This window comes from Bos indicus x Bos taurus, chromosome 18 (assembly GCF_003369695.1).
Source record: "Bos indicus x Bos taurus breed Angus x Brahman F1 hybrid chromosome 18, Bos_hybrid_MaternalHap_v2.0, whole genome shotgun sequence".
Taxonomy (NCBI): Eukaryota; Metazoa; Chordata; class Mammalia; order Artiodactyla; family Bovidae; genus Bos; species Bos indicus x Bos taurus.
This window is the reverse complement of record NC_040093.1, coordinates 3,620,376-3,635,240: the sequence shown is the minus strand read 5'-3', so window position 1 is coordinate 3,635,240 and position 14,865 is coordinate 3,620,376. Positions and strand designations below refer to the sequence as shown.

At 63.5% G+C, this 14,865-nt stretch overlaps 2 protein-coding genes across 4 annotated transcripts; one reads left to right on the top strand and one right to left on the bottom strand.

Annotated features, from left to right (window-relative positions):
* The first annotated feature begins 296 nt into the window (after positions 1 to 296).
* LOC113875989 (cytochrome c oxidase subunit 6B2) lies at positions 297 to 1,828 on the top strand. Of its 2 annotated transcripts, XM_027514765.1 has the most exons (4): positions 297 to 433; positions 527 to 652; positions 1,423 to 1,523; positions 1,618 to 1,828. In XM_027514765.1, the coding sequence occupies exons 2-4, from the start codon at positions 541 to 543 to the stop codon at positions 1,669 to 1,671; spliced, it is 267 nt and encodes an 88-aa protein (XP_027370566.1). In that variant the 5' UTR covers positions 297 to 433; positions 527 to 540; the 3' UTR covers positions 1,672 to 1,828. The 2 variants fall into 2 exon arrangements, with proteins under 2 accessions (XP_027370566.1, XP_027370565.1); XM_027514764.1 differs by having other exon boundaries at positions 299 to 652.
* A 5,165-nt stretch (positions 1,829 to 6,993) lies between these two features.
* KMT5C (lysine methyltransferase 5C) lies at positions 6,994 to 14,282 on the bottom strand. Of its 2 annotated transcripts, none has more exons than XM_027514744.1 (9): positions 14,189 to 14,282; positions 12,275 to 12,534; positions 11,937 to 12,102; positions 11,465 to 11,574; positions 10,525 to 10,688; positions 10,384 to 10,403; positions 8,659 to 8,795; positions 8,401 to 8,561; positions 6,994 to 8,185 (listed from the first exon to the last, which is right to left on the bottom strand). In XM_027514744.1, exons 2-9 carry the CDS (start codon positions 12,382 to 12,384, stop codon positions 7,680 to 7,682), a joined length of 1,374 nt encoding a protein of 457 aa, XP_027370545.1. In that variant the 5' UTR covers positions 12,385 to 12,534; positions 14,189 to 14,282; the 3' UTR covers positions 6,994 to 7,679. The 2 variants fall into 2 exon arrangements, with proteins under 2 accessions (XP_027370545.1, XP_027370546.1); XM_027514745.1 differs by having other exon boundaries at positions 8,461 to 8,561.
* Positions 14,283 to 14,865: the final 583 nt, after the last annotated feature.

Here is a 14,865-nt window from a genome sequence, read left to right as displayed (position 1 = left end):
GGGCGGGGTGCTTCTTGTCGGGTAGAGACCAGAGCTATCTATACGTTTATATAGGGGACGGGGCGGGGGGCGGGAGCCGAGGCCCGGGAGAGCCCGCATGGTGCCCCAGCTTCGCGGAGATTAAAAGCCGGAGTCTGAGACTCGGCCTGAGTGAGTAGCGACTGCTGCCTGTGTGCGCGCGTCGGCCCCAGAAGGGGCGGCGGGCGGCGGAGGGGGGGTCGTTCACAACAACCCTAGCTTGGCGTCCCGCAACGTTTCCTGCAGCGCAGCGGATCCCATTGGCTGGGGCTCCCGGGGGCCCAGCCAATCGGGCCCGAGGGGTAGTGCTTCCTGGGCTGGGACCCTCCAGACTCTACAGCAAGGGCCACCCCCGACGGAGCCACAGGCACAGCTGACCCAGCGACCCGCCGACGGTCTGCTGAGCGCCGGACAGGTGGGGACGGGGGCTGGGCTTCGGGGCGAGCGTTAGGAGCCGGGGGAAGCGAGGGTCACGGGTCGGCCCCACGGAGCCCACCCCTCCCCGCAGCGCCGCCTTCGCCGATGCTGGGTGCTGAGTGCCCAAAGCCCTGCAAGGGGAAATGGCCAACGCCGCCTTTCGACCCGCGCTTCCCCAACCAGAACCAGACCCGCAACTGCTACCAGAACTTCCTGGGTAAGACCTCGTGGGCCAGGTCAGGGGCGGTGGGTGAGAGAAGGTGCGAGGCGGGGAGGGGCGCGCCCCGCACTGGGACGCGGAGACCGTTGAGGTGGAGAGAAAGCCGGCGACGGCCGGAGGGGCGGGGCCTCTTTGAAGAGGCGTGGCCTTATTTAGAAGGGGCGGGATCGTTCCGTGCAGGGGCGGGGCGAGGGAGGAGCGGGTCAGGTTGGGGTAGAAGGGGGAGCCGGCGACGGCCGGAGGGGCGGGGGCCTACCGGTGATGGGTGGGGCCTATTTTAAAGGGGCGGCTCGTTTCGTGGGGGGGCGGGGCGAGGGAGGAGCGGGTCCTCCAGGTTGGGCTGGGACTGAATCGGAAGGGGCGGGGCCTACCAGGTAGGGGCGGGGCCTCATTTAAAGGGGGCGGGATCGTCCCGTGGAAGGGCGGATCGAGGGAGGAGCAGAGCCTTGCCTGGAAGAGGAAAGTCCGAGTCGTGGAAGGGGCGGGATTATGGGAGGTGGGCGGGGCCTTGGAGGGTGGAGCGGGGCCCTCCAGGTTGGGCAGGGATTGAATCTCAGAAGGGGCGGGGCCTATCCTGGAGGCGTGAGACAGGGTCCTGGAAGGGAGGGAAGAGAGGATAGGCGGGGTCTTGCGGGGAGGAGGCGGGGCTGGCCCTCTCGGAGGGCGTGGTTACGGGGGGCGGGGAGAGTGCAGGCCTGGCGGGAGGGCGGGGCCTCCCGTGGGGGCGGGACTACCCACCTGCTCGCCCCGCCCCGCCCCCGTCGCAGACTACCATCGCTGCATCAAGACCATGAACCGCCGCGGAAAGAGCACACAGCCCTGCGAGTACTACTTCCGCGTGTACCACTCGCTGTGCCCCATCAGCTGGGTGAGCGGACAGAGGGCCGCACGGACGGGCCGGGCGAGGGTGGATGGGTCGGCTGAGTTAGGACGGCGCTCACTCCCCTCTTCCCCACCCCCAGGTGCAGCGCTGGAAAGAGCAGATCAAGGACGGGACTTTCGCTGGGAAAATCTAACGGTCTGAACGTGGCTTCTCCTCCGAAGAATCAGCCCCAGTGACATTCCCCGCCCCATCCTCTCGTCTCCCGGAAAATGGGCCCCACCGCCCCAAATCTCACCCCGCTCCGCCCCGTCTTTAAGCCTCAAATAAAGTTGTGTTACTGTTGGTATTAATGTCTTGTCGGTAAGGCAGGGGAGCATCGGGAGGCCCTTCCTGTACCCTGCCGCTGACACTACTGGTTCCAGTCGTGGGAGGGGTGAGGGAGCCCCTCCTGTCCCCTTCCCAGCTCCCCCGCCACCCCCCCAACCCTGCTCCAGCAGGGTCTGCCTTGGCTCTCTGAGTCCCAGCACTCCAGGGTCCTCCTGCCTCTCAGTCCCCCACTTGTTACTCAAGTCCCTCAGGGTCCTCTTCCCTTCCTGGGCCACCAGTCCCACCCCTCCATCCCATCTCAGGTACAGAAGAGCAATGTTTATACCACCCAGCACTGACCCTGTCTCTCCCTCCCTGCTCCAGACCATTCCTGGCTCTCCACCTTTCCCTTGCCCCCAATCCCCTTTGACTCCCCTCCCCTCCCGTCCTGGAACCCATCACTTGAGCTTCTCCCAACAGGGTGCGCCGCCTGGTCCCCTCGGTCTTTTCAGCACCTGTCCATGGCCAGGAGCAGCCTTCTCTGCTTAAACACATGTCACTTCAGTTTCTCCTGCCAACCCCTCCCTGTGAGCTCCTCCAAGACACTCGGAGCTCCAGACTGAATTATTCTTTGCCCCAACCCCACTCCGTCTCTGAGCCTGCCCTCAGCCAAGCTCAGGCACAACAATGGTGAGGTTCATCCTGATTCCAGATGCCTCTCAAAATGCCACCTCTCCGGCCACCTCCACCGCCACCACCATTGCCCTGAGCCAGGCTGAGTGACCCTGGACAGAACCTGGAGCCTGGGGCTTCTAGCCGGGTCCTGCCCTAGATGGACATGGGAGTGGGGGTGGGGTGGATTTGACTGTTTCCTCTTGAAGCTGTCAGCCTCTTGGGGCAGCCCAGACCCCCAGACTCTGCCTGCAGTGATCTCACAGGGCCCCCATTCAACCCCAGGGTTCAGAGGTAGCTATTACTAATCACGTGATGACTTCCTGGAGCCCCCCCTCCCCGCCAAAAGCCTCCTGACCTGCATCACCTCAGTTTCTCCAGCTGTGCAGAGAGATGGTGCAAACCCCATTATCAGGAGAGGTGGGACGACGGGAGGGGCTGGGTGAGCTGGGGGGAGAACAGCTGCCTCCACTCCCCCCCCACCCCTCTACACTGCCCTCATCGCCCCCCTCCCCAGGGCACACTCCAACGTGCCATTTCCCACGATTGGCCTCAGGCTCCCGCTCTCAGACCACAACTTGCAAGGCACCCGGGCAAATGAGGGCACAGGGTGTGGACTCAGACAGACAGACAGGCTGGAAGCTATGGCGGGGGGCCGGGGAGGGGGTGCGGTGTGAGGCGTTCTCGCGACCTCTGCTGACCTGCAGACCTCTGGCCTGAACAGAGGTGGCGCTGCCTCGGGGAAGAAAGCAAGCCGCGGTGCCACGCGGGCAAGGCAGCTCTGAGTCACAGCACGGACCGGAGGCCGTCTGAACACTCGCTGAGGTCAGCCAGGTAGTGCCAAGCACAGGGTCTGACACCTGTGTGGCCGCGGCCGCAGCCAGCCTCCCAACCTCCCCAGGCGCCAGTTCCGCCGCAGCCCCTTCCCGTTGCCCCTTCTTCCCCTCTGGGGCCAGGATCCTGGCCCCATCCCTCCACCACCTCTCGGACGTTCTGACTCGCCCAGCCTCCTTGCTGGCCACCTCTGTCCCCTGGATGCCTGAGCCCAGGGCAGGGACAGACCCACCTCACCTCCAGCCAGCAGACCAACGCTCTCAGGCCCCAAACCCTGGCTGTGAACACCTCCTCCACCACTCCCGGGCCAGCTTTGCCCGGCTGCATCCTGAAACCCCCAGGTCAGCCTCCTAGGACAAAGGAAATGGAGGCCTCCGGCATCTCCCGTCCCCCACTCCTCCCCCCACCTGCATCCCTGCTCCCCTCCCCGCTCCCCTCCTCTCCATCCTCACCCTCTTCCAGCCTCCTCTCATCAACACCACCCTCTTCCCGTCCCCTCTGCGCTCCTGCCTCCCCTGACAGGTTCAGGATCACAGAATCACAAAACCGTTTGCTCCATGAGCCATCCGGGCGCTGTGCTCTGTCCACCCACTGCACCATCCCATGGAAGCCACTGCTGAACCGAGCCCTGGGCCTCCTGTGGGCACAGAGCCGATTTCCCCTCTGGTACCTGCCTCTTTCCCAAAGACCTCAGAGCCTGATGAGCTCTGAACATGGGTTCAAGTCCCAGCCCTGAAGCCTGCCAGCCCCATGGCCTAAGGCCTCTGGGCTGGGGCCTTCTCACCCGGATCACAGTGATAACACCTACACTTTGCAGGGCCGTGGGTAGGATGATGCCGTGTGACGAGCCAGAACAGTGTCCAGCCCAGCTGCTCTCAGGGGTTGGACAACCTGCAGCATGTTGATCCAGTTCTGGTGCCCAATATCACACCGGGTGGTGGGGTGACTATCAGTTGCCCTCCCGATCGGCAAGCCCAGGATGACCAAACCCATCAACAGGGCCTTGGAGCTTCCTTCTGGTGTGTGCTCAGTCACCTCAGTCGTGTCCGACTCTTTGCGACCCCATGGACTGTGGCCCACCAGGCTCCTCTGCCCATGGGATTCTCCAGTTAAGAATACTGGAATGGGTTGCCATGCCCTTCTCCAGGGGGATCTTCCCAACCCAGCCAGGGATCGAACCCATTTCGCCTGCATTGGCAGGCGGGTGGGCTCTTTACCACTAGTGCCACCTGGGAGCTCCTGGAAGCTGAGGGTAAAAGGGTCAGAGAGCGCCCTCAAGGGGAGAAATGGGAGCCAGGCTTGAGTGTCCTGCCTGGCTCTGCTGCTGTCTCAGGGACAGGGTGCGGCACTTCCTGAGACTCTGGGCTGGAATTACTTCCCATTTCTTTCAGCTCTCTCCTTCTTCTCCAGCCAGCCTCCCTGTTTCCTTGCTCCGGCCCCCTGGTCTATGATGGGGTTCTCAGCCTGAGCCTTGACCCTCCGGCCCTCCCCCGGGGCTTGCCCAGCCCCAGATCCACCCGGACATTCCAAGGCCTGCCGGCTCACAAGGACGCCTCTCAGCTCCCTGTCGAGGCTGGGGCTCCGTCTGCCTGGCGGCTCACGGTGGGCTCGACGCAGTACCAGCTCTGCGGCCTCAGGCGGACGCGCCTGCCCTCCGGGACCATCTGCAGAGGTGCGGGGCCATCTTGGCAGCGCTGCTGTGGAGGCAGACGCCGGGGTGCCTGGGGCCATGATGGCATCGGTTGTATTACCTCCCTCCCTCCTTCCCTATCATCTTGTCACTCTAGCCCACAGGTCTTGCCGGGGGCTGGCTTTGGCCCCGAGGGGTACATTTGGCAAGGACCACAGATACTTTTGTCACCACGGAGGGGGTGCTGCTGGCATCTCTGGGTGGAGGCTGGAGAGGCCAGCCCTCGTCCTGAGACACAGGACTGGCAGCTTAAGGCGGCAGCAGTGCTGAGGATGAGAGACCCAGATCACTGCTTTCTCATCTCTCTTGTTTTTGGGTCCAGACGCTTTTGTGGGTTGGACGAAGGCTCTCAGCCCTCTGGGCTCAGAACACGCACGTGAATGTGCAGTCTCTACATGGGAAACGGGGTTCCAGGAGGACCTCAGAACCTCCAGCGTCCATCCAGGCTGACTCCTTCCTCGGTTGTCACATTTGTCTAGAAAGCATGGACTTCTGCTTGTTTAGAGGGACAGGTTCCTTAGTGACTGTGTCAGCCGTCTCTCTTCATCCTCCTCACTGCCACTTGCTGACTGGGAGGCCCTCTCCCTCCTTACTTTTAACCTCAGGGAGAAAGCTAACAGGGTTCAGCAGGACTCACATGGAAAAAAAGACACACCTTCTTGTTCTAAAAGGAATCAAACAGGCTACACATAAATGGTCTTTCCTGCTGGCTCAGATGGTAAAGAGTCTGCCTGCAAGGCAGAAGACCTGGATTCTATCCCTCGGTCAGGAAGATCCCCTGGAGAAGGGAATGGCAGCCCACTCCAGTATTCTTGCCTGGAGAATTCCAGGGACAGAGGAGCTTGATGGGCCACAGCCCATGGGGTCACCAAGAGTCAGACACAACTGAGCAACTTTCACTTCAAATTTCATATATATGAAACAAATTTTAAAGTTAAAAAGAATAGTCACCTGCTTTGAACTGGCCACCCCGTTGGCCCACCCGGGTCTTCCGACAGTCCCCTCAGGCCCTCCACATTCCTCACCAACACAGCCTGGCCTTGTCAGCCTCCAGCGTAAACTTTTCCATGGTTGTCATGGAGGAGATAAACCAGGGCCTGCAGCCCACACCTGACCCCCAACACTTGTGATATGGTCATGAGGCCTCAATGAACAAGAAGGAAAATGTTCACAAGACACTTTGCAGGGGGTTGGGGTGGTGGGTGCCGGGTGTTAGGAAGCACTAATTGTCAGCTGTTAGTATTTCTGTAAAAGGGGGTTGAGGTGAGAATTAAGAGGCGGTGGGAGAAGTTCTTTGGTGGTTCAGGGGTTAGGATTCTGGGCTTTCACCGCCATGGCCCCAGGTTCAATCCCTGGTCGGGGAACTGAGAACAGAACTGGATCTCAAGAAACAAGACAATTCATTGTCCTGGCCTCATGGAGCTGCTGCTGCTGCTAAGTCACCTCAGTCGTGTCTGACTCTGTGCGACCCCATAGAGGGCAGCCCACTAGGCTCCTCTGTGCCTGGGATTCTCCAGGCAAGAATACTGGAGTGGGTTGCCATTTCCTTCTCCAATGCATGAAAGTGAAAAGTGAAAGTGAAGTTGCTCAGTCGTGCCCGACTCTTAGCGACCCCGTGGACTGGAGCCCACCAGGCTCCTCCATCCATGGGATTTTCCAGGCAAGGCCAACCCAGATGACACATGTGAGGGACTCTGACTTCAGACAAGGGCGATCTGGCCCCATGTGACCCAGGGTGAGTCACTCTAATTGTTGGACCTCAGTTATCTCATCTGGAAAATGGGCAGACTCCCCTCCTGCATGAGACGATGGGTCTGGAAGCATTCTTCATGAGCATAGTTTGTTCGGTAGTGTGATTCTTGCCTCTGTACTTGGTCATCCTCAGAGTCCACTGTCCTTTCACCCTCCCAAGCTTTATAGGGCCCAGAGTCTGGTCTCCCCAGCAAGGCGTAGGGTCTCACCCTCCCAAAGGACATCTCTTTAGAACATAAATCAAAATGAAATGCTTTCAAGAACGCTGCTTGTAACAACGTTTTAATAAAATAAAATAAAAAGTTCAAGTGCTTCCAACCCCCCAACATATCCCATTCTGGTGTGGGGGAGGGGAGAGACCCCCCACACCCCAGTAGCACCAGGGATAGCACCATGAGAAAGATGAGGTCGCACCCGGCCTCCCTGAGACCCACGGGGGTGGTGGGGACAAGCCCCTGGCCAACCCCCCTCATCCCCCACTCAGACAGTCACAGACTGAGAGCAAACTGACCCCTCCCCCACAGGGCAATGTCTAGGGAGGCCACCCAAGCCAGCCCCACCTCCCCCAGGCCTGCGGGGCGGCCCTGCCCCTATGGCTTTGCTCCCTGGGCAAAAGGTGGTGGGCAGGGAACAGCTCCTTCAGCCCTGGGCCCGGGCTGGGGTCGGGGGCGGCGGTGGGGGGTGGGGGGTGGGTGGGGGGCAGTGGCCAGGGCTCCCTGCCAGGGTGGGGGTGGCTCAGGGATCAGCAGTCACAAAGGATCAGGAGTCAGATCCCTGGGGGTGTCCAAGCCAACCTGCCCCCAGGTCAAAGCTGTGCTGGAATCGAAGGTCAACTCCTTCCCAGAGGTCCAAGAGCTCCTTCTAGAGGTGGCTCCCCGAGAAGCTGGGCAGGAGGGGACCAGGAAGGACATCCTGCTCTCCGGGCCCAGGCCTCCCTGTCCAGCCCGTCATGGCCCATCGCTGTTGACATCCAAGTCAATGGAGCCATGGCTGACCACAAGCCGCAGGCGCTTGGGTGGGGAGAAGGGGGTGAAGGCAAGGGCCTGCTTGGGGACAGGGATGGGACCTGGGGTCCCAGAGGGGGCAGGGTTGGCAGTGGCAGGCAGGGCTGGCACCACGCGGCTCAGATCCACACGGACCACAGAAGGCAGCCCGTAGCGCCGGGCCCAGTGCCAGTCCTGCTGGGGGGCCCAGCAGGCGCGGGGGGCCTGAACCAAGGCCACCCGGGCCTCCGCCCGTAGGCGGCAGTGGGGGCCGCAGCCTCCCCACCGGTGCAGGGAGACGCGGGCAGCTGGGAGAACTGGAGGCGGCAGGGCTTGCCGGGGCTGCAGGCGCAGGCGTCGGCGTCTCCGGGGACGCACCCGGAGCTGGGGCTGAGGCAGCCAGTGGAGCCAGAGGGGTGAGGCATCAAGTCGGGCGCTGCAGGGTGGGGGGCGCAGGGGCTGGCAGGCGGCTGTGGAGGCCCGGGGGAGGGGAGAGGAAAGGGCAGCTGTGTGAGCAGGGCTCCCGCAAGGGCGCACAGTTCCTGCTCAGGCTGGCCGCCTCCAAGGCTCTTCCTGGTCGTCGGAGGGGACAGACCCAGGGAGTGACGTGGGAGGAGGGACGACAGGAAGAGGGCAAAGACAGGACAGGGGACGGGCCCGCGGACAGCGCCCACCCCGTGCTCACCGCAGAAGGGGTCCCGGCGCGGCGGGGGTGGGTGGGCACAGGACCGGGGCCCGTCCAGACCTTGCTGCAACCGCCGTTTGGTCTCCCGGAGCTCGTACTTGTCCAGAGGTCGGGGCGGCAGGGGCTCCCTGGGCCGCAGTCGGAAAGCGCCCTCCCCTCTCCTGGGGGTGGGAAGGCGGTGAGGAGGGAGGGCTGGGCCCCCGAGGACGCACTTCCGGCTCTCACTTCCGGCTCCCGGCCCCAAGGACCACCGCCCACCTTTCACAGGTGTAGCATTCACAGTGCTCATTCTTCTCGCCGAAGAAGCCCTCGCCGTAGAAACAGGTCACCTCGTCCCCTGGCTCGATGTCCCTGAGCACCTTCACGCACGCTGCGTTTCCATCTGCAGGCACAAACTGGGGGCCAGAGGCTCAGCGCCCCACCCTGGGGTGGCCTGGCTCCCCGCCCCCACTGCCTGGCCTGGCCTGGGCCCCTGGCCTCACGGCCTGCCCCTGGGATGGGCAGGGGCCGAGCCCCAGGACGCACCCTGCCCAGGGCCTGCACTCAGCACTGGCTCCCTGATCCCCCCCTGCTTTGCCGGCTCCCGCCCTCGCTGCAGGACGATGACCTAACCAGGCCTGGCAATGCACAGAAACCGCTCCCTCCGGCCCATCCCCTGGCTCCTCGATGGCCAGACCCGCACCGCCTGCTTCTGCCGTCTCCCCTTCTCCAGGCCCGGGTCCACCCCAGCCCCAATCCCAGATCACCACCTCCCGTCATCTGCCTGCTCCTGCCTCTAGGTTTCTCCTCTGGGAGAGGCGGGACTCCCACCCCCCCGACCTGTCCATCTGTCCACTGGTCTCTTCGTCCCAGGCTGACACACACCTGGGAGTGGCCCTGGCCACCGGCCTGCCTGACGCCAGGACAGCTGGCCGGCGTCTCCCGAGCAGGCAGTGCCAGGTGTCCACATTCCCTCCGTGCCTAAGAACCCTCTGGAGCTGGCCCCTCAGGGCCTCCCTGCCCTGGGCTACCCACCAAGCCTCAGCCTGTACCCCACGGGAGCCGCCATGGGGTGACTGAGCTCACACACGAGGGGAGCCCCCATGCCGCGGCCTCCCAGCCCTCCAGCCTGGAGCCCCATCTGAGATGCCCTAGCGTGCGCCCCTTTGCCCTCAACACCTGGGAAAACTCTCCTCCTCCTCCAGTGCCTGGCTCTGACTGGTACAGCCTCAGCTCTGCACCACGAGGGGGCTGGCACCCCCCTCACCAAGCCCTGCCTCCTCTCCCTCCTACCCACTGTCTGTGCTCCAAACCCCACAGGACACTGACACTCAGTGGCCTTCACAGCTGTGCCAGCAGGCAAGTTCTCATCCTTTCCCATCTGAGAAGAGAAACTTGGGCCTGGGCGGTGGAGCCAGGACTCCAACCTCTTCAAGTGGGGGGCTCTGGAGGATGGCCAAGGCCAGGGAGGCCCACAATTGTAGGGCAGACGCCCAAGGCCTTACTGGGCATCACCCTTCAACTCCCTCCCACGCACTCAGTCCTCCACACACACAGAGCAGGGGGGCCTCCCTCTGCCTCCCAGGGCCTCCTATCAGGAGGAGCCCTGGATCTCCAGGAGAGCAGGTCTCTCTCTGACCTCACCCCCGGGGCCTCCCCCGCCTCACCTCCTGCTATCATCACAGCTGCAGGGGCTTCTGCCTGGGAGGCCGGGCAACAGGCACAGAGGCATTTAGGGTCTGCCCACCACCACGCTCCCCCTCAACCGGCCCCGCCCCTGGCCAAGGTTTGGAGACGGGGCACTGCAGCCAGCAGGTGGCAGTGTGACTGGGTCCCAGTGTGACTCTACCAGAGCCCCCTCCTCACTCCGGGTACGGGCAAGGACGGGTGGGAAGCTGCAAGGTCAGGTAGGGAGACCCCCGACAGTTTCTAGCTCTTCACTAACCCGAAAGCCCCTCCCCACGTGCCCCTTCCTCCCGGGATGTGGGGGCCTCCAGGTCTCACCTTGCAGTTGGGTTTGCAGTCTGGAGCCAGTTGTGGGGGTGCAGGGGAGGGAAGAGACTCGGGTCAGAGGAGCCAAAAAGCTGGGGCACGCCCCTCCGCCCCCGCCCCCACCCCCGCGTCGGCCCCTAGTCCCGCCCCTACCGTGGTTGATGAAGGCGGCAGGGCCGAGCCACAGCTGAGCGCTGCGCTTGCGGGTTGAGTACATGATGCTGAAGTCGTTCTCCCCGGCTCTCAGCAGCTCCTCGTCGGCCTCCCGCAGCTCCGCGATGCAGCCCACCAGCAGCTCCAGCTTCTCGTTCTTTTTCCTGCCAAGAAGCCGGCTCGCTGTGGGTCAGTGAGTACCTCCCCAACCACCAGCGCTGGGGACAGGAGCCTCTCATCCCAGGCCTCCTGTGGGAAGAACTGATGCCGGCCAGCGCGCTCCACTGCCCAAACGTCTCTGAAAGTCCCACTGTTGCCCTACACCCACATATGCCTGGCGTGCATCCTGTCCTACTCTCGGCTCCTCTGGCGCCCACTGCCTCAGCTTCCCGCGGTCCAGTCCTGCCTGGAAGCCCCCCGCCACCCAGGCTCTTCACTAGACCCATCAGTCATTTTGTGGGTCTCAGCCTCTTCTCAAAATCCCCAGGCAGGCTCAGGATGCACTGCGCAACCGTGGTCAGCCCTGTGAGCGCGCACCACTACCACCCCCCTTCTCACTAGACTGCAAGCAGAGGGCAGTGTTCTTCTTGCTCACTGTCCTGCCCTCGTACCCAGCAGTGACTGCTACTTGAGGAGGGGGGGGTCTGGTGGAGATGAGATAAAGGACAGCAGTGCACTCTTGGGCACAAGGTCAGTCCTTTCCCAGCAGCCCGGGGAAGCCTGGGTCGCTGGAGGGGGGGTCTCATCTCCCAGAGGGCTGTGGTAGGCCAGGGGGGTCCTGGGGGCCAAGCCCCGCGTCCTTTCTCTCAACATCGACATCTTCGTGGCTCTGTCGCCACAGTGCTGGGTCTCCTCCACAAGAGAGGGAGTGTCTTCTCCCAGCAGTCCCCGGGGAAAGATGCCTCCTGTAAGGCCTGGGCTGCGAGTCCTGCCCTCTTACCATGCGCGAGTTGACACAATCTTGGCTCCATTTGTCTCCATGGAATAACGGGTACAGGGCAAGATGGTGAAGCCACTTTCAGGCAGGAAGGCGCGGAGGTAGCGATAGATCTGGGGGAGGTGAGGGGGTGGGTGGGGTGAGGAGCTGGGGCAGGGTCGTCCTTGGCCCTCTCTCTCCTGGGTTCTAGTCCTGCTCTGCCACTGACTCACTGTGTGGTCTCAGGGAGCCCACTTCCCCTGTTGGGGCCTCAGTTTCCTCATCTGTCAAATGAAGAGGTTAGACTCCATCTCAGAGGCCCCCAGCGCGCCTGTCCTAGCAGTCTCTGAGCCTTGCTTTAGTGGTCCCAGTGGATAGGAAGTCAGGGAGTCCTGGGGGCTGTGCGGAGGGTCTGCCCAACAGGGCGGAGGGCCCGGGACAGGTAGGGGAGATAGAACATGAGGGCCAAGGGGAGGAAAGGGAAGGGCTCCCTCACGTGGGTCTTGAGGGCAGCTTCCTGCCGTGGGCCCCGGCTCTGGAAGTAGTGGGCCATCCAGCCTCCCAGCGTCAGGGCCCGGTACGCAGCCTCCAGGTCCCGCTGCCTCAGGAAGGCCTCCAGAGCTGAGCGCAGGTGGTGCTGTCGTCGCAGGGGGGGCACGGGGCTGGGGGAGAGGGCATGCCTGGGTCCCAGGGCCTTGGCCTATTCCCTGTGGGCCTTCCCAGGCCCCACCCCCACCCCCACTGGGAGCTGAGAGGAAGATGGGGCAGAGGGGTGGTGGTGGCAGGGCAGGGGTCCCGAGATCCCTGGGTCCACCCTCCCCCGGGTCGCCTCACCTGACGTTCATCTTGTGGGTGCGGAAGCCGAGGTAGGGGTCCAGGACGAGGCTGGTGGCCAGGTCGTCATTCTCACACAGTTCTCTAGCGGTTACTCTGTCAGGCCCCATGGTGCCCTACGCACCATGCTGCCTCTGGTGGCGGCGGCAGGGGGTGGGGAAAGCGAGGCAGGGGGCGCAGCGCTGGGATCCCACGTGTGTGCTTGCCCTCTGCCACTTGTGAGTCCTGTGAGCCTGGGGCGGGCCCTTTGGCCTCCTCATCTATAAAGCAGGGAGAGAAGCAGTACTGACTTCGCAGGGCTCTCAGTGAAGGCGAAATGCAACAAGTGCTTCTGACACTGGGGAGACCCCCCCAAGAAATGCCAGCCACCATCCTTAGTAGCTGCACCTCCGCAGCCTCCTGAGCGCAGACATAAACCACTTATGACAACTCCCCCCTCCTTGCCCACACACACACATTCACAGACTCCATGTGTGCACGCAGATTCCCTAGGACTCCCATATACACGTACACACACACACACACACACACACACACACGCACGCGCGCGCACAGGCACGCAAAGGTCCCTACAGACCAGGGAAGGCTGATTAATTGGCAGTCTGGGATAACCCTGAAGGCTTAGTCCTGCAGGAGGTGGGAGTCAGGGGGCCCCCAGCAGCAGCTCCTGCCCGGCCAGAACCACTCGTTCCTCAGCCCACCCCCACTCTCCCGGCCTCGGCCGCCACCCCCCTCCCCAGCAGCCTCGGGAGCCCTCCTCGGAAGGCTCGGGGTGAAACCTCAGGCAGTCTGGAGGAGGAGGGGTGGTGAGGGGAGGGAAAGCCGAGGAAGGCTCCAGCACCTGCTCTCTCTCCAAGGATTCCGGGGGAGGGGCGCGGACAAAGCGGGGGGAGGGGGGAGAGAAAAGGAACGTGTGGAGAGGCAAGAGGCCCAGAAAAAACACGGGAGAAGGACGGCGATTAGCAAAACGAAAACAAAACAAGCCTCCTAACCCCGACGGTGGAGGCCTGCCCGGCACCCACACCAGGGTGCTTCGGGGAGTCGACGGGGGACTGCGAGGAAGGGGCGCTGGAGAGAGGCCAGGAGCTACAGCGGCTGGGAAAGGGGGCAGAGACCCGAAGGCTGAGGAAAAATAAAGAGGGGGCGCTGCGGGACGGCGCTGGGACGGAACTGAAGCTGCAGAGGGGCGAGGGGGAAAAGGCAAAATGCGGACACCACAGGGAAGAAGCCAGGGGAGGGAGAAGGCCCGGGCTGCCCGCGGGGAGGCTTGGGGACGCAGCGAGGACCCCAGGAAAAGTCAGCAGGGAGACGAGGGGCCCAGCGAAAGCAAAGAAGGACCTGGAGGTCCAGGAAGGGTCCTGGGAAGGTAGAGGAGGGTGGTCCAGGGGTTCCACAACGGGGCTGGAGAAGCAAACGGGGCCAGGGGGAGAACTGGGGCTCCAGGAAGGAACCCTGAAGAGCCGCGAGGAGCGCGCCCGGGCTCCAGGGTAAGGCCTGGGTAGGTAGTGAGAACCCAGGTTAAAGGCCTGAGGTGCTGAGGAAAACTGGGGGGAGCAGACACGGGCCTGGGGAAGACCTGGGGTGGGGTGGTTTCCAGGGGCCTGGGCAGGCGGCGAGAGTGCAGGGGACGCGCCTGAGGGCCAAGGACGGGAGTGCAGAGTCAGAGGGCAAGCTGAGGGTCCAGGGAAGGGCCTGAAGCGCGAGAGCGGGGACTGGGGGAGGAAGCACAGGGAAGGGGCTGGGCACCGAGAGCAGCCTGAGGCTCGCCGAAGGGCCAGGAGACGTGGGCGCCTGGACATGAGGAGGGGCGGGCGGGCCGGGGAACAGACGGGGCTGGGGACGACCGGGAGCCAAGGCGGCGCGGGGCGGGGGCCGAGAAGGGGCTCAGAGGTCGGGCCCCGCGCCGCCCCTCACCCGCTTCTCCTCCTCCTCCTCCTCCTCCTCAGGCGCCCGCGCCGCGGCTGCCACCACCTCCCACAGCCTCCTCCAGCTCTCGTCAGACCGGGTCGCCGCGCCTCCAGTTAGCCCCGCCGGGCCCTCCCCGCCACGGCCACTACGGCCTCCCATTGGCCAACGTCTCCGCCACTCTTCAATTGCCGAGAAGCTTGCGCCGCCCCATTGGTCAGGCTCCGTTCTGCCCCGCCCCTATCGCCCCCCTCCGGTGCCCCTACAGAACCCCGCCACGCCCGCGCTGCCGTCAAAGCGCCGCCAACTGCACCTAGTGGCTGCCGGCCCTGTCCCTCCGCTGCTGCCATGGAGACGTATCCCCGCCCACGACCAGAAGTTGACTCTCTCATTGGCCGAAAGCGCTGTCGCTCCGGGAGAAACTCGGGTTTGCGTCGGGTTATTTGGGTACAAGAGGAAAGAGGGAGTGTTCCGTCGGCTACAGAGCCCGAGTGTGATTGGTTAGCCTTGGAGCGACTCATGCTTCCAATGGCTAAGGTCTCCGCCTATCACCGGTAGGGTAACACCCTCCCTGTTCTCTTTCTCTGGCGAAACCTTCGGCCACCAGAGGGAGAAAGCAGGAAAGCCACGGCGGACCAGGAAGGGGGGTGAATGCGCGCGCACTTCTGTTCTCTCTTTCCATCCCC